The sequence below is a fragment of the Crotalus tigris genome, unplaced genomic scaffold (assembly GCF_016545835.1).
Source record: "Crotalus tigris isolate CLP2741 ecotype Arizona unplaced genomic scaffold, ASM1654583v1 scf7180000017591.2836849, whole genome shotgun sequence".
Classification (NCBI taxonomy): Eukaryota; Metazoa; Chordata; class Lepidosauria; order Squamata; family Viperidae; genus Crotalus; species Crotalus tigris.
Genome location: NW_024096497.1, coordinates 1603983 through 1623342, shown reverse-complemented (window position 1 = coordinate 1623342; position 19360 = coordinate 1603983). Strand labels below are relative to the sequence as shown.

General features: G+C 40.8%; 1 protein-coding gene across 1 annotated transcript in view; it reads right to left on the bottom strand.

Annotated features, from left to right (window-relative positions):
• Positions 1-6719: 6719 nt before the first annotated feature.
• Positions 6720-19360, bottom strand: part of ODAD2 (outer dynein arm docking complex subunit 2) — a 98243-nt gene continuing 85602 nt past the window's right edge. Inside the window, exon 20 of the mRNA XM_039363957.1 lies at positions 6720-6819. Within this exon, the coding sequence (XP_039219891.1) occupies positions 6817-6819 (3 nt within the window). The 3' untranslated portion in view covers positions 6720-6816. The remainder of the gene's footprint in view (positions 6820-19360) is intronic.

Here is a 19360-nt window from a genome sequence, read left to right as displayed (position 1 = left end):
ACCCAGCTGGCTTTGTGCCTAAAATGGGACTAGGACTCAAGGTGTTCTGAACTCTAGTCTGATACCTTAATTTAATTTATCAAAAATTGGATAAATGCTTTTTTAGCAGCCAGTACCACAGAGCACATGAAGCATAAGATTAGGTTGTCCAAAGTTAGATGCCTTGATAAGTGTTCTCCACAAATCAGAGATTAGGTGGATTGTTCACAACATTTCACACCCACCTTCCCTGGCAATATATAACGGAACATATAAGAGTAGCTTGACCATGAGATAGGTGGCAAATTAATAAACAAATAAACAAACAAATAAATAAATCACTTTATTATTGGATACAGGGATCTTATTCTGCGAAAGTGATGAATGTATGAGTATTTCCTATATTATATTTTACATTATGTCAAACATATGGAACTTAAAACCTTTCAGATTGCAATAGTATTTTCAAATGGTGCATAATGTACTATAACCCTCTCTTCCCATGCAATGTTTTATCAGCCAGTATCTCAGTTATTAGACTATTATTGCTTTTAATTCCAATTAAGGTTTTTGGGAAAATTGGCAGTAGTTCGGTATTTTCAGCAGCCTGGTCCGTTATGATTCAGTTTGCTGGACTAAATGGGAAAGTACACAACTGTGTCAGATAGCAGTTTGTTGAGCTCACAACTATAAGTAAATGATAGTGGAAATATTATCTATTAAAGTTTTAATGTGTTAGTATTTACATTGTTCTAAGGAAAATTTGGTACCAATTATGCCTTTATTTATTCAATCAATCTCTATAGCCAATCATCTTAGCCAAGTGATTCTGGGCAGCTGACAATTCTGAAACTACAAAACAATTAAAACAATTTAAAACAATAAAAACTCCAAACAATAAATACATACAGCAGCCAAGATAACTAACCAACTAATATAAAAGTCATGAAACAGAACCCTTAACACAATCTGAGCCTAGGCCCTGGTATATAGTCAAGTTCTTAAAGCCTTACCAACAGAGTTGGGCCATTTTAATTTCTTTTTTTTAAAACACATTTTATTGTTTTTTTTAATTTTTAAGAAAAAGTACTCAGGACACACCATGGTGTTTGGGTAATCAAACATTCAAAAGTGAAAACATATATAAACAACTCAACTTAATACATTCACTGTCCCCTCTCTATTTCCCTCAAATAGCATAATATGTTTAAAATATTCCATTTCTAATTTACATTTCTATTACTGCTAAACCTGCTTTAAAACTTTGTCAGTTTACAATTACCATAATGAAATTTAACTTTAAATCAACAAATTATCAATTCAGGTATCCTTTCCAGATATATTCTAATTCTTAATCTCTCACATCCCTCATTTTATCACCAATCTCATTTATTTCTTCTTTCACTACACAATAGATATCCTAATTGAAATAAAATATTAAACTACCCTATACATATATAATCCCACAATCGATCAATCTCTTTAAGATAACAAAATAATGTTAAACCTTAAATCATTTCAGTTCATTAAACAAAATTCAAATTTCATCCAGTTGATTATCATACCTTATCACATCTATGTTATCATACAGAAAGGTCATCTTACTAATTTAAAACACTCAGTTAATTATTGAAACCATCCAAATCTAAAAAGCCAACATTTTTTCAATTCCAATGCATAATAATTTTCATCAAAATAAACCTATTATTCCAAAAGGTACATTCTTAATCTATTTAAAATATCTATTCTAATAATCATCCTCCTATATATTTTTTTTCTTACTTCTGACTCTAAATCTTAATCCTTAAAACAGTCCATAAATCCAACATTGCCTTTTAATCCATTACACAGTTTTAAATTTCTCTTTTCAGTCTGATTCTGGCTTTTTTTCTGTGCCAGGCAGGTTTCCATAACCAAGCTTCCCTTTCAGCTAGTAGATCTATCTTTGTTGCTTGCAGTGGCCTTTGAAAGAATAGGAGTCCCATCCTCTGCATTAGGCATCTATTTCTCCCATCCTTAAAGCATTGTTGCTTTGCAGTTTCAAATCTCAGTCTTTGCTTCTTCTGTTCCTCAAAGTTACAGATAGAAAGTTTATAAGATAGAATAAGTTGCTCTTTTATCTCTGTTGATTCCTCTTCTAGTATGTTTTGATTTATAGAATAGTCAGATATAGTCTGGACATCAGTTTGAATGTTTGAAGTGAGATTTCTGGATCTTAATTCTATAGTAAACTCTTTAATTGTAGCACATATTTCTGCAGTAGCCTCATAAATCTTTTCCAATATAAGTTTACAGTTGAATTGTAACTGAGGTTTCTCCATTTTGATAGTAATTAAAAAGAGTCTCTTTTTTCTTTTTTGTAGAGGCTATATTTAATAAAAGTTAGGCAGTGTCCACCCCCACAATTCCCACAGCTGCACAGCTTATCTTTTCTTTTCAAAAATAATTTGAAGGTCAGGTCTATTCCATCTTCAAAGAGTAACCAGAAGTTACAGTATTAAGTTTTTGCCACTAGATGACCTCAGTAGGTTAAAAAAAGATCTTTTCCAGACACCATTTCCTTTTTTTCTGTCTTTTAAAGTATAATGTGAAAAAAGAAATAACCTTCCAGTATAAGATGATAGTACAGTTCTTAGAAAGAGAAAAAAAAATTCTGTACCCCCCAAAAATATGGAAATAAAATATAGTCTTTAGAATTTTGTTCTATTTTTATACAATGCCTTTCTTCCCAAACACGCAGAAGCTGCTTTTTCAAGCCAGGGAAATAATTCCAACAAGGCTCTTACAGGCACAAAAAACAAAATAGAGTAGAGAGAGTAGCAAAGAAAAGTCTCACCCAGATTCACCACAGGGGTTCTTACAGCTTAGATGTTCTTTGACTTGGGGTTTGAAGCGGCAGGGTGATCGGCCGATCTTCTTCTCCATCAGCCCTCAGAGATAGCTCGGACAGCTGGAGGAGCAGCCGAGCAAAGCCTCCTCGACAGAGGTTGCACCCTCCAGGGCAACTTTCAACCCGCATAAGGGTCTACCGGCGGAGGGAAGGCTAGCCGACGAGGAGACAAGTCTCCTCGTACGACTAGGGATGCCGGGAACCAGAACCAGAAGTCGGCCATTTTAATTTCTAAGGGGAGAATATTCCACAAGTCAGAGGATGTAGCAGAAAAGGCCTGTTTTCTAGTTTCCACCAGTTGATACTCTTTGGCTGAGAGGATTTGCAGCAGGCCCAATCCGCTGGATCAAATTGGATGGGTAGAAAAAGATTATCCCTCAGCTAACCTGGTTCAAAGCCAGGTCGGGCTTTAAAGGTGACAATCAGCACCCTGAACTGCACCCAGGAACACAATGGTGACCAGTACAGCTCCCATGATAGTGGGGGTCACACCATTTATTACTCACCAATGGAATAACTTAAAAATTATTGGTGAACTCACTCTTCATAAATATTTGAAACCGACTTATCTAGCTTTTAAGCTTCAATAGCTTTATCTAGCTAATATCATATTTTCAAATGATTCTGTGGGTTTTTAAAAGCAAAAATATATACACTTCATTAAAAGTTACTTTCAGTTTTAAGGAAAAAATACAGGACATTAATAGAAAAAATATGAGAGAGTTGTATTGTTTGAATTGCTGTTCCATACTCTCCTTTAATACTTCCAAGAAGCAGAATATTTATTTTGCTACAACTGGAACTGGAATATTTCTTTCATTCACCCTGTCTTATTTATACATTTTCTTGTTTTGGTTTTCTCTTGCTTTTTCATGAGCCTTCAGCTTACTATACAAGATTCATGTCTAAAATGCTAATATTAAATGTTGGGACAAGTTGTGTAGATTTCCCTTCTAATTTGGCTGTGTCCGTACTGTGTATTAATCATATATTTTTGTGCAGCATAACAATATGCTGAAAGAGTCCTTCATTGGGCACTGAATGCTGTCCTTGATTTACTAAAAGATGCTAGACATTGCCATTCCAAACTTTGCATGATATCCTGGAACATTAAATCATTATATGAGATTTAAACTCTGGTGTTTTGAAAGGCCCTGAAGACCTGGTTCTTCACCCAGGCATTTGGTAAAATAAGAATGAAATCCCTTTTTCTTTGTCTTTGTTCTCATCTGTTAGTTATCTTCCATCTTTATTCCTTTTTATGTTGTTTTAAACTGTCCAGAACATTATTATTAAGGTTGGTTGCACAGTTAGCTATGCAGATGTTTAGACTGGATTCAGCATTTTTAGTCACCAATTGAGTCCTCCGCAAGGACCTGGGAATCCCGGGATAGACAGATGTTGCTGTTAATAATAATAATAATAATAATAATAATATTAAAGGGTGCAGAATGTAAGTTGTTCCAAGAAAAGCTGCCTTTTGCAATTGACCAATGGTAATTCTGTTAATGCTGATGGTTTTCAAGTGGTGCTGCAGATGTTTGGGGATTGCACCCAAAGCACCTATTAAGATTGACTAAGATTGCTTTCTTTGCCTTTCCTATAGGTAACTGTTAACTCAAGAATGGTATGTGGCAAATGTTTGTCTCTTTGAAGTCCCACAGCACTTTAGCTTCTTTATTTTCTGTTAGCTTGTCTACTTTGTAGTCCCACCAGTTCTTGCTTGCAGGCAAATAGATTTCTTGCAGGTATTCCAATCATTGTTGCTACTTTGTCATGCTGTTATTTGTAATCAACCTATACGATCTTCTTGCAACAGCTAACCAGGTGGTCCACTGTATCTTTAGGTTCTTTGCAGAGGTGGCTTCTTAAGATTGGATCTTGTTCTCAAGATTGGGTCTTGTGCAGCCAGAATTAACCTCCCTGCCTCTTTCTTCAACTTTCCTGCTTTTAGCCGTTGCCTGGCCTGCTAGTTTTTTATGTACTCGCCATTTTAATACTTTGCCTTGCCATGTATCTTTTCTGTTTTTGTTTGGTCTTTCTTACAGGCCACTTTGGCCTTTTTGGTATTCAGTAAGCCTCCATGGTGTATTAGCTTTAGGGCTTCTTCACTGTCCTTCAGCTATTCCAATGCTCATTTTACTTCTTCAGCTATCTGGCATATTTGCAACATTCCATGCTCTTTTACTTGCCATATACCATTGAATCTATCAGCATCACTCTGTTCTTCTTATTGTTATAATTATTCCATCAAACCTGCAGCCTGCTCACAGATACTGGTAGCAAATTGTTCCTCTGTGGATGCTTATCATTGTCATCCAATTCCATTGGAACCTAATGGAGTTGACAATACTTTTCTTTGCTGCTAGAAACATAACACCTGGATGTACTTCCACGAAGATGGAGTTCCCCCTGAATCAGAAGTTTTGTTTATTTGATCAGCCTTTTAATTCCAGGATGCTTTTCACATTGATTATCCTTTTCCAACTCGGTGATCTCTGAATTGCTTGGAAGTGAAATTACTATTATGCCGAGGCAGATGGTTGAAAGCTGGAAATTCTGAGGATTGCAGGCTTAACAGAGTTGAAGGATAATAGATTGGGGTAGATGGGCAGATGGTGGCCATGGATGAACATTCAAATACTGAATCAATTTTATTACCTGATTGAAAAGAAATTTGAGGAAAGGTAAGGATGTAGGTGGAGATCAATATCTGAAAATCAAATTGGAAAAGAAAGTGCAAACAAAAGTTGTGAAGAAAATGATATGCCCAAGATAGGAGAAATTGGCGTCAGTGCAACACCAGCCGCAATTTTAAGACACACCAAATAATCCCATAATAATCCCAAATAACATTTTACTGTGGACACATACAACTACTATTCATTTCTATAATGCATTCATTAAATCACCATTTGAAAAAAAAGTATTTAATGTAACAAGTTTAATTCCTGTTTCTATTTGCAGAACTTGTTTAACATGGGATCCAAATAGAGATGTGTTTTTATTAATAGTATTCTATCAAAATGGCACTGAAAACCACTTTCTAATTGTGGCCCATTTATATATCTTCCTTTCCTCAATGAGGGGGGGGTTAAGAATGGGAGGGTTCACTGGCAAAAATTTACTCAGAACTACCAAAGGTTTGTGGAAAAGTGTTCCATAGTCAAGGGCTTGAATTAACGAAGCCACACCTAAAGGCAATTTTTTTTAGAAAAGGTTTACTACGGGCTCTTTTTATCACCATAGGCCAAGAATCCAAGCAACAACCCTACAAGAAGTCTGCTGATATAAAAAAAATATCCCTCCCAAATAGTGGGCCTTATTCAAGATGACAATGAGGGTGCTTACTGCAAGGAAGTTGAGGTTTTGGTGAACTGGTGAAAGAAAACAGCCTAGTTTTAAATACTGGAAAAACCAAAGAGATCATTGTCGATTTCAGAAAAGGTAGGCACAGCCACATTCCTCTGTGCATGAATGATTCACCTGTGGAGATGGTTACCAGCATCAAATTCCTGGTGTGCAGTGAACAAGTAGGTTGGCTTGGTCGCTCAACAGTGAGACACTGGTGAAGTGGGCACAGCAGCGCCTGCATTTTCTGTGTCGTATGAGAAAAACACAGCTTCCTTCCCCTGTCCTGACCACTTTCTACAGGGAGACGATCGAGAGCATCCTGTCATACAGCATCACAGTCTGGTTTGGAAGCATCACTGCTTCAGACAGGAAGGCAGTGCAGAGAGTGGTGAGGATGGCCAAAAAGATCATTGGCAGTTCCCTCCCTCCCATCCAGGACATAGCACAGAAGCGTTGCTTGAGCAGGGTCCACAAGATTGTCTGGGACACTACACATCCTCTTCACAACTTGTTTTCTTTGTTACCTTCTGGGAGGAGACTTTGTGGTATCCAAAGCAGAACATCCAGATTCAGTCACAGTGGTTCTGCAGAACCTACTAAAAGAAAATGTGATTGGCTGCTTTATGGCTCAACACCTTGGGTATATTCAGGCAGCATGGCTATTAGTGTATTGTGAGAATCCAATAAATTGGGTTAGTTCAGTAAATCATATTGAAGTAAACCAGGAATTAGTGCCTTTCAGCCATGCAGCTAAAAGTAGCCAACTTCATTTTAACTTAACATAGTGGGTGAACAGAGCCTATTCAGTCCATTTATAATTGTGTGTACTATAAACCCACAAAAATAGGTCAATGGAATAAGTCATAATTAACTAGAGGCATATAGGTTATGTAGGAGGCTAGCAGTAAGGTAGTAGTAGTAGTAGTAGTAGTAGTAGTAGTAGTAGTAGTAATAATAATAATAATAATAATAATAATAATAATAATAATAATAATAATGTTGGAAGGGACCTTAGAGGTCATCGAGTCCAACCCCCTGCTCAGGCAGGAACCCTACACCATTTTAGACAAATGGCTGTCCAGTCAGTTATCAATAAGAGATAAACACTATCTATATAGTATATTTTAAAATGACAATAAAAAACAAAAACAAAAAGACCTACACACCTCTTCATGAGCAACCAATACCCATATGATTAGCAATTAACACCAAAATTAATAGACTATCGATCAAGAAGCAAACAATACCCCAGTCACGAAACTACCAACTCAGAGAAACAAGCCCAGTCAAGGAACCACCAAATCCATTCCCACAAACACTGATAGGGCAAGGCACTAGTATATAAAAAGAGAGCAGACCCTACCACACTGATGATGTTACTTAGTTTGGTAACGGAACATCCACAAGAAAACCATCAAGCTTGGAGTGCACCAAGAATCCCACATTCAACCCCAAGCTACAAATATTCTGTTCTATAGGACAGTAGCTTCCATTACCAAAATATATGATTGTGTGAAGGAATTCAGAAGTATCAGCTAGGGAAATCCAGTCATTGGTTTGGGATTGCCCAGTCTGAAGCCTCAGTAATACATGTGGACCCCAAAGCTTTAAAGCCTCTAGTCTAGAAGCTTTGGAAAGTCACCACCAACTTGTAGGTTTTAATAATTGTTTAAATTTCTGGATATTGCAATGAGAAAAATCAAGACTGCAGCATCTTAAAATATAATTCAGAACACTGTTGAAGAAAGATGGTATGTGTGTGTGTGTGTATATACTGTCCCTTTTTTATTCTAAACAAAATAGTAGAGTTCTTCACTTCCAGAAATTGAGGAAGAAACAAGCATGAAAGGCACTCAGGCATTGTAGCACCATTGGCAAAAGCAAATGCTGGGCAAGAAATGATTGTGAGTGAGAGGCTGGCTAATGATCAGTTTGAGGAGAATCCCTGTGACTCTCAGAATACATCTCTGATCAAACCCACCATAAGGTAGCTACATTTACCTAAAAGTAAAGATTTAACACAATTTGAAGACATATTATAATGGGATAATTCTGGCTTAAGGGGGGGGGGGAATAAATACTTTTAAACCAGCGGGGAAGCACTGTAAATCCAGACATGGCATATGAGTTATAATGTTAATTTGCTGATAATTACAAAAGATAAAAGCAAATGACTGTTCTTAATAAAAGGGTAAAGAGGTGAGAATTGAACTTTGTATATAATTTCATCCACTGGGGCAGACATGACTGTGCTATTTAAACATAGCTACTTTATTCCCAACTGAGCTCCATTTACCAGCTTAGGGATTTTAAAATTTATTTTAATAGCAAGGAGCAACACCAATATTTCTTTACTAGAATTGAATTACAGCATTTTTATTCACTGCATTGTGGCAAGGACTAACTTGTATAAATCTTACTACTCATTGCAAACTCCCTGCACCGAAGACCTGTCACAATAGCTATTACAGGACAGTCTCTGAATATGTCACCCACAGTGTGTTTATTTCAAACCATAATGTAGTTGGCAATCTACATTATGGATAGCTTTTCACATCATAGTAAGCCAAACAAACCACATTATGGCTTAGTGTGACTTGTGAACTTACCACCATGGTTTGTGATTTAGTGTATTCAGCAAATTAGTCAATTGTGGTCTGTTCAAGAAATAAATAATAGTTAATCAAACTGTGGTTTAGCAGGATGTGTGACTCTGGTCTATAGTTTAGGATGCATACTGCTAGTATAATGTTCATTCTAAACAAGGAAAAGAACAATGAAAAAGAACCATAAAAAAGTCCAGTAAAATATTAGTTTGATTCATCAAATGTTAATATATTTTCAAACAGATGATCTCAAATAATACATTTATTTGGTTCCATCTTAAGGAAGCTTTATTGCAATATTCCCCAGACTGATGTTTTTCAGATGTATTTGCTGGAATTTTTCCCAAAATTTAGGACTATGTATAAATCAGTCAATTACCATAAAGAAGACTGAGAACTCTTAAGCAATGAAACATTGGGCTTTCTGAGGTTTTGGGAGCTCCATTGCTGCAAGTTTTCAAGAAAAGACTGCTTGGCTGTTTGTCTACAATGGTATATGGATCCTTGCAATTGGATTGGAAGACCTCAAAGATTCCTTCCAACCCTGTGATTCTAAGATCCTGATAATCTCTCGCCAGAAATCTCATCCCAACACCTCCATCTGCTCAACAGGATGGCAATTCTAGTTTATTGTTACTGCTTTAAGTAAGCGTTCCTAAGTGTTTTATAAATGCAAAATATTATGATGAGTGCTTGTAGGTCGGTGAGATATTCTGAAAGAAGGAATAAGAGTTATGCAAATTCCCAAGTTATAACTCATGCCTTCTTACATCAGCCTGTTCTCTTCTGGCTAGTTATCTAACAAGGTGCTGAAACTGAGAAAGGAAAAAAGTGACGCAGTGACAGGCCCCACCAAGTAGCCTTTATAGAATCTCTAAAAACTAATAATCTTTTATGCAATTCCAGCATTGTTGTGTGAAAGCTTGTGAAGCAACGCTCCCTCCCGGTGAAAAAACAGAGGATTCTATTAAAGGCTCAGCCAAGAAATCCTAGGACAGGGGTAGGCAACCTCGGCTCTTTTATGACTCATGGACTTCAACTTCCAGAATTCCTGAGTCAGCTATGAGTCATAAAAGAGTCAGCTATGAATCATAAAAGAGCCGAGGTTGCCTATCCCTGTCCTAGGGTATAGAACCTGAACTGGCTGCTGTCATTGATTTATTACAAGAGCTTCCTGTTCAGCCTGGTATTCCGGCTCTTTAACATCTGCATTGCTGTGTTCTGCTCACCATCCATCCCTCATTTCCTGTGGTTTGTTTGACTTTCGCCTTTGCTTTTCACTCTGACTTCGGTCCCCATATAAAACAACAAAGATATCAAACTCATCTCATGAATTCCATATTATGAATTCCACACGTTCACAAGTATGCCTTCAGTAAAACATGGTATGTGCGTTGAAAATTTGTATACTGTTCGAGACCTTGTTATGGTGCATTAAAGCCTGAAGAACAATCATTTAGATCCAAAAGGATGCAGAATCTTTTTATACCAACAAGGAAAAACATTCGCCTCCATTTTTTTTCTACTATGCTATTTCAATTATTTACTGGATGGGTTCATATATCACATTCTAGCACACTAAAGATAGTTCTCTCAGAGGTGCTGGGGTTTTTTGTCCCATGAGAAGAAAGAAGAAGATGTTTCACGTCTCATCCAAGAAGCTTCATCGGTTGTTCCTAAAGATCGTTCCTTTCTGTGAATCTATCCAAATCACAGTTTATGGCTTAGCATGCATGTATTCTGAGAATACAATAAATTTTGACTTATTCAACTAATTACACATCACCAAACCATGGATTAGTAATAAACATATCAGAAAACCACTTTACCATCAGTTACAAAGTTCCATTTTTGAAACTGATGAGGCTGACTTTCCTTATTTTAGTCCATTGGCAGTTTCTCTAGTTTACTTTCTAGAAAATAGACCCATTTTCAAACTATTAATTGGGTAGTAGCAATGCCATTTTTGTTTTATGTGGAACTTAGAAACATTTTTCTAAATATATATTGGAATTTAATATTATATTTTGTGGGTTGCCATTAACTTATTATTACTATCATCTATTATTATTATTATTATTATTATTATTATTATTATTATTATTATTGCTAGATTTATAGACTGGATCTGACATTTTTATCCATTTATTGAGTCCTTCCCAAGGACTAGGGATAGGCAGTTGTTATTGATGATGATAAAGATATCATTGCACAATGTAGGCTGTTCCAAGTAAAGCTGCCTTTTGCAATTGACAGATAATGATTTTGTAAATGCTGATAGTATTCAAGTGGTGTTCCACCTGTTTTGGGATTGCAACAGGTGGTACTATCTTTGCTTTCTTTTGCCACAATCATTATATTTCTATTTGCAGGGCTTTTATTTTGCAATTTCCCCCCGTTTTTCTCCTCTATTATGCTGTCTCCAAGTACTTTCATGTCCTCTAACCAGATTTATTTATTTTTTTACTTTTTTACTGAAAATTGTAAATCTGGGCTATTACGAGGCAGGTTCTTGTCTGTCTGAATTCTAAAATTACAGAGCGCTTTAGCATCTTTATTTTCTATTACTTTATCTATTTTGTGGTCCCACCAGTTCTTGCTTATCGACAAATGATATTTCTTGCAGATCTTCCAATGCACCATTGTTGCTACTTGTCTTGCCATTGTTTATAGTTAGTCTGTGAAATCTTCTTACAGCATAATTTTATTTAACTAAAAAATTCAAATATGAAATCAAGTGTTAAGTGCCAAAACACTTTTTTTATGGACATCCTATCATTTGCATCTTATTTTCAACCTCTTCACACAGATTGTGTGCTCTGTTAGCCCAGTTTGCCTTAAACATTTATTTATTACTGGAGTATGAAAAATAAACTGCCAAAGTTTAGCAAAACAATTTATCAAATAAAATTGAACAATATGCTAAAGTTATGCAGTTAGCATTCATAATACTTATTTTAAGCATTGTTATTCAGTAACTATTATTTGACAATCATCCCTTAGGAAGAGACAGCACTACCCCTTCTTACTGTTGGAGGAATACAGACAATCCCACAGAATAAAAAGTTTCCTTAAAGAACAGATAACCATCCACCCTGCCCTTTACACTTCCTTAGAAGTTAATGAGGCAGCCATTGTTTTAGTGAGCTTCAAAATTAAACAGAACAATGATCTGCAATATTATAGCTTAAGACCATTAATCAAGAACATCAGAGCTATATACCTGATATTCACAATAGGGCAGGGGGTGAGGAACATATTTACATGGCACTATGAAAGGATTGTCTGGGGTGGTAGCTCAAAAACAGGTTGAGGAGGACACATTCCTTCAGAACAGAAAATAATCCAGGGAGCAGAGATATAGAATATCAGAGTTGGAAGGGACCTTGGAGGTCTTCTAGTCCAACCCCCTGCTCAGGCAGGAAACCCTATACCATTTCAGACAAATGATTGGCCAGTCTCTTCTTAAAAACTTCCAGTGTTGGACCATTCACAACTTCTGGAGGCAGATTGTTCCACTGGTTAATTGTTCTGTCAGGAAATTTCTCCTTAGTTCTAGGTTGCTTCTCTCCTTGATTAGTTTCCATTCATTGCTTCTTGTCCTGCCTTCAGGTGCTTTGGAGACTAGCTTGACTCCCTCTTCTTTGTGGCAACACCTGAGATATTGGAACACTGCTATTGTGTCATCCCTCGTCCTTCTCTTCATTAAACTAGACATATCCACTTCCAGCAACCATTCTTTATATGTTTTAGCCTCCAGTCCTCTGATCTTTGTCAATGTTTTTCTAAAAAAAAAAAAAAAAAAAAGTGCCAGAACTCACACACGTCATACAACCCGCCTTGCCTATCCTACAAGGTTCCATTCAAAAATGGTGCTGGAACTCCGTTCTGGGCATTCTATGCAAAAAAAAGCTCTGATCTTTGTTGCTCTTCTCTGTACTCTTTCTAGAATCTCAATATCTTTTTTACATCGTGGTGACCAAAACTGGATGTAATATCCCAAGTGTGACATTACCAAGGGATTATAAAGTGGTATTAACACTTCATGTGATCTTGATTCTATCCCTCTGTTAATGCAGCCTAGCACTGTGTTGGCTTTTTTGGCAGCTGCAGCACACTGCTAGCTTATATTTAAGAGATTGTCCACTGGGACTCCAAGATTTCTCTCACAGTTACTACTGTTGAGTGAGGTATCACCTATACTGCATTTGGTTTTTCTTACCTAAATATAGAACCTTATTTTTTTCACCACTGAATTTCATTTTGTTAGATAGCGCCCTACCTTCAAGTCTGTCAAGATCCTTCTGTATCTAAAGCATATCTTTTGGAGTGTTGGCTATTCCTGCCAGCTTGGTGTCATCTGCAAATTTGATGAGTTCTCCATCCAAATCATTGATGAAGATGTTGAAGAGCACTGGGCCCAAAACAGAGCCCTGGGGCAGTTCACTGCATCCTTCCCTCCATGTAGATGCAGTTCCATTGAGGACCATACGCTGAGTACAGCCAGTCAGCCAGCTATGAATCCATGTGGTAGTGATGGATTTTTTTTCTTATCCAGTAGTAGGTTGTGATCTACTTAATCAAATGCCTTACAAAGTCCAAGTCATTTTTTTCTTTTTTATATTGACTCAAATGCATAATAAGACAGTTTTCATCATTTTTGTGCTCTATTTCTAGATATGTAGTTATTTCTTATACAGAGTGCAATTCCACTTCCTCTTTTATTTAGTCTCTTTTAAATAATTTAAATCCCTCTAGTTGTATGTTCCATTTATGGGTTTTGTTATGTCCCGAGCCTTGCAAACGGCTCGGGCGTTTGCAGGCAGTCCCGGGCAGGTGCAAAGCTGCCCGGGACCAGACAGGCTGTCGCCAGCGCCGTGCGCATGCGCGGGTGCTGGCGCGGGAAAAGTATCACATTTACCCGGGAAGCGTCTATATAAGAAGCTGGGAGGTTTTGGGAGCTGCTGAAGCCATCTACTTGTAAGCTGAACGCTGAATAAAGGAAACTGAGAACTTCAACTGCTTCTCGTGTCTGCTTCCCGCCAAGGACTCAACACTGGCGACGAAGGTGGGATGCCTTACACCGCCTGGAAAGGAAGAAGTGTAAGCTTACCCAAGTGAGTCCTGAGCGGCGGAACGGCGTCGACTCGGCAGCTACCCGCCAATCCAGTGCGCATTCGGGGGTAGGCTGGCTGATAGACCCGTCTTCTGAAGATGGCGAAAATCGGAAGGCTTTCGGAATTCGACGTCTCACATCCAGAGCGGTGGGAGTCATACGTAGTCAGGGTGGAGAACTACTTCAAGGCAAATCAAGTGAGGGAAGAGAGCTTGAAGGCTGCCACCCTGCTTTGTGTTTGCGGTCAAGACGCCTTCGACATCGCAGAAAACCTTGCAGCACCTGTTCCAGTAGAGTCTGTCAGCTACGCAGATCTGAAGAAGCTACTGAAGGAGCACTTCCACCCCAAGATGTCCGTCATCGCATGGCGCCACACCTTCGAGCAGAGGGATCAACGGCCCGGTGAGTCGGCCAAAGAATTCATCGCTGCATTACGGAAGGCCGCCAAGCACTGCGAGTTCAAAGACCTCGAAGAACGACTGAGGGACCGATTCGTGTGCGGGTTAAGGCATCGAGATCTACAACAAAGACTTTTCGCTAAAGAAGAATTGTCCTACCAAGATGCCTTAAGGGAAGTCACCGCAGAAGAAGCAGCAGGCGGCGCTGTCAAGAACATGCGGCCGATCAGAAACAGTCCAGAGGTTGCATCCGTGCACCAGGAAGACGCCCAAAGAAACTCCGAGGAGGATCCGGACGAGGAAGTCGACCGTCTCCACCCCACGACGGAAGAAAAACAGAAGGGAAGCTCTTCAGCTCCGCTCAAGTGCATCGGCTGTGGAGGTCGCCACAGGAGAACCGACTGCAAGTTCCGCTCCGCTACCTGCCGGGCATGCGGCAAACAAGGACACATTGCACCTGTGTGTCTGGGCCGACGAAAGGTACAACCTCAGGAAGAACTGCGCCTGAAAGGTACCAGATTCCCCAGCCAGAATAGGGTAGGTTTTTGCGCTTCACGAAGAAGCATCCTTAGGACAGGCACACACAAGCCCATTAAGAAAAAGCTGTCACTCAAGGTGAAGCTACAAGGGGTTCCATTATCTATGGAACTAGACACAGGGTCTGCCCTTTCAATTATCTCCTTGCATACATTTAGGAAGATTTGTTCCAGTAGTGGAACTCAGGCCAAGTTAAGGCCTTCTGACATTGTGTTAACAGATTTTCAAAATTCAAGAGTGTGTGTTAAGGGGGAGGCCACCCTTAACGTGCAATACAAGAGTTTTGAAGGTCCACTAGACTTATTAGTAGTAGGGGGTGAACGAACGAGTCTCATAGGACTCGATTGGTTTGAGGCCCTGGGGATACACGTCACAGGACTCAACAGTTTACAAACACTCGACCTACAGGAAGTCTGCAAAGAATTTGCAGATGTTTTCAGCCCCCAGCTGGGCACATTCAAAGGACCCCCTGTGTCCTTAAAGCTAGACCCCACTGTCACTCCCATTAGAATTAAAGCAAGAAGGGTCCCTTTTGCTTTAAAGAGTAAAATTGACACTGAGTTAGACAAACTGATTCAACAGGGAATCCTAGAACCTGTTGATTCCAGTCCTTGGGAGACCCCCATTGTCACGCCTCTAAAGGCAAATGGGGACATTCGCATTTGTGCTGACTACAAATGCACTCTGAATAAGGCATTGCAGCAACATGCCTATCCTGTTCCTGTGGTCAGTCATATTCTGGCCTCCCTCAAGGGGGGGCGCGTTTTTGCAAAGCTTGACCTAGCTCAAGCGTATCAACAGCTGCCTGTTGATGATGATGCTGCTATAGCTCAGACTATTGTGACCCACAGGGGAGCCTTTAAGGTAAAAAGGCTGCAGTTTGGAGTGAATGTCGCTCCTGGGATTTTCCAAAGCGTAATGGAAAACACACTACGGGGCATACCAGGGGTTTGCCCCTACTTTGATGATGTCTTAATTGCAGGAGACTCCACACACATTCTAGCTGAAAGGCTAAGGGCTGTTCTGTTAAGATTCAGGAAGTCAGGCCTCAAGCTCAAAAAAGACAAATGCAAGATTGGGGTGCCTTCTACTGAATTTCTGGGGTTCAAAATTGATGCTGCTGGGATTCACCCTGCTGAATCCAAACTAACAGCTATTTTAGAAGCACCTAGGCCAAAGTCCAAGGCCGAACTTCAGGCCTTCCTGGGCCTCCTGAATTTCTACAATTCTTTTCTTCCACATAAAGCTAGTGTAGCTGAGCCTCTTCACAGGCTACTAGACAAACAAGCAGTGTGGCAGTGGTCACATACACATGAGGCTTGCTTTAACAAAGTCAAGGCCTTGCTCACTTCTAACAGTGTACTTGCACATTTCAACGAATCTCTTCCTGTGTGCATCGCATGTGATGCGTCCCCTTACGGGGTAGGAGCTGTCCTGAGCCACCTCAGGTCTGATGGAACTCAGGTTCCTGTTGCATATTACTCCAGAACATTGTCTCCTGCTGAGCGCAACTACGCTCAGATAGACAGGGAGGCTCTGGCTGTTGTTGCTGGAATTAAAAAATTCCACGATTTTCTATATGGCAGGCATTTCACGGTCTTTACTGACCATAAGCCTCTGCTGGGACTGTTTACCACACGTAAGCAGACTCCCCAAATCATTTCCCCTAGAATGCTTAGGTGGTCTATTTTTCTGTCTGCATATGATTTTTCTTTACTCCACAAGCCTGGGAAAGAAATGGGCCATGCTGATGGCCTCAGTAGATTGCCTCTGCCAGTAGTAGAAGCTGACCCTGCACCAGCTGTCAACATTCTATCAATCCAAGCCTTGCCCGAGCTCCCTCTTGTGCCAGGGATGTTGCCGCTGAAACAGGTACAGATCACACACTTTCACGTGTCCGTTCCTGGGTTTTGTCCGGTTGGCCTGAGCACTGCCCTAGTCCTGAGTTTCAGAGTTTCTGGTCCAAAAGAAATGAGTTGTCCCTTTCTCAGGGTTGTCTGCTTTGGGGAAACAGAGTTGTCATTCCCACCTCAATGAGGACTAGGGTCTTAGAATCCCTCCACGAGGGTCATCCTGGCATTGTTCGTATGAAGGCTCTTGCACGCAGCCACTTGTGGTGGCCTGCTTTAGATAAGGATATTGAGGCTAAGGTGCATGCATGCCACCTGTGCCAACGATCTCGCCCAGAGATGCCCAAGCTCCCGTGCATAAATGGGAGGAAACGCAGTCCCCATGGTCTAGGGTGCACATTGACTACGCTGGGCCCTTTCAGGGCCAGTTCTTCTTGGTCCTTGTTGACAGCCATTCAAAATGGCTTGAGGTTGTACCTGTCTCTTCCACCACCACTGCAAAGACTATTCAGGTACTGAGGGGGATTTTTGCTGCACACGGGCTTCCAGATGTCATCGTGTCTGACAACGGCCCTCAATTCACTTCCTCCGAATTCCAAGCTTTCTTACAGGCTAACATGATTCGTCATGCCATGTCTGCACCCTTCCACCCGTCCACCAACGGTATGGCTGAACGTATGGTGCGCATCACAAAGGACGCCTTGAAAAGACTCACCTACGGGGACTGGCATCACAGGTTGGCTGACTTTCTCCTTTCTTATCGCACCACACCGTCCACTTCTACAGGGAGAAGCCCAGCTGAACTTCGCTGGGGGCGTCAACTTACTACTAAACTTGACCGGTTGCATCCGGACAGACTGCCTTCATCTACCTCACATCCTAGGGCACCTAGACAACTACTTGTGGGTGCCCCGGTTTGGGCTCGCAATTACGGGCCTGGTCATACCTGGGTCCCCGCTTCTATTTCCAGGGTCACAGGTCCTCTCTCCTACGAGGTTGCCCTGGACAACGGTCGTGTCCTGCGTCGGCACATCGACCAACTCCGCCCTAGGCGGGACTTTTCAGATGAGACTCCTGGGTCTTTTCCAGGGGGGGAGGGGGACCCTTTGGAGCAAAGGGAAGGGCACAAGCTGCTGCCCATCTCCACTGATGGAGCCACAAACGGCCCATCCCAGGGTTCCGCGAGAGCTCCGAACAAGAATTCTATGAGCCTACCTAACTACCAGGCATCCACGCCTACTCCAGCCAGGGAGTCACCCCGGGGGCATACTCACTTTCCACACACATCACACAGCACTCCAGTCATGGAGGATACCCGGGGGCATCCCAACAAATCATTCCCCGCAAGAGAGCTGGCACACAATCCCCAAGGTTGGCCTGACCTTACCCCAAATTCTACAGGGGGTCAAACATACAGGGAGGTGGTCGAGGAACCAAGTCCCGACTACAACACCTCTAGCCCAAATCAGGGAGTAACTGAGTTTTGGGAAAGTACAGAAACCCACACAAGCCCGGACACAGAACGGGGTTCAGGGAATGGTCAGCCTCCTGACAGGTCTTGGACGGACCTAGGAGGTTCAACAGAGACGCCCAGCAGTGGCTATCACTTCAAGGGGCCCGAGGGTCTACAGCTAGGCAGGTCAACCAGGTCACAAAGTGACAGAAGCCCTGGCCTGACGAGCCCAGTGGGCAAGCAAGCAGGCCAGGCATTGGGGCACAGTCCTTGGAAGGCACCAAGGCAAAATAAGGAGAACAGGCTCACATCTCCCTCCAGTCAGGGAACTCATGCTAGTAACCCAGAGCTGAGAAGGTCACAGAGAGCAAAGAAGTCTCCTAAATACTTAGAGGATTACATAACATTGATGGCTAAACAAAAGCCAGGTAACGATAGGAGCACTGAGAAGCAGAACACTGCATAAAATAAATGATTATATGTTGGTAGTAGTTTTAGCCCGGGGGAAAGGGGTGTTATGTCCCGAGCCTTGCAAACGGCTCGGGCGTTTGCAGGCAGTCCCGGGCAGGTGCAAAGCTGCCCGGGACCAGACAGGCTGTCGCCAGCGCCGTGCGCATGCGCGGGTGCTGGCGCGGGAAAAGTATCACATTTACCCGGGAAGCGTCTATATAAGAAGCTGGGAGGTTTTGGGAGCTGCTGAAGCCATCTACTTGTAAGCTGAACGCTGAATAAAGGAAACTGAGAACTTCAACTGCTTCTCGTGTCTGCTTCCCGCCAAGGACTCAACAGGTTTCATCCCACCAAGTTTTCATAATGGCAACAATATCGTATCTGCCCTCATTTACCTGAATTTCTAATTTCTAATTCACCCTGTTTATCATACTCTGTGCATTGGTGTATAGACATTTGAGTCCTTTATGACTGACCCTGTGCTTACTTTCTACATAACATATGTTGCCTGTGTTTCTCTACTTCCTTACCACCTGTTTGATTAGTGCACTTGATATGGCACTCACCATTAAAGCTTAATTTTGCTTCACAGCAAGGTGGATATTCTTATCCGCACACACATTTATATTACATGCACTGATAACTCTATTAGTTTTAGATTGCCAGGGACAGGAATGTTCTACATGAATTAACTTACTGTTCAGTTTAAATATTTCTCCAGAAAAAT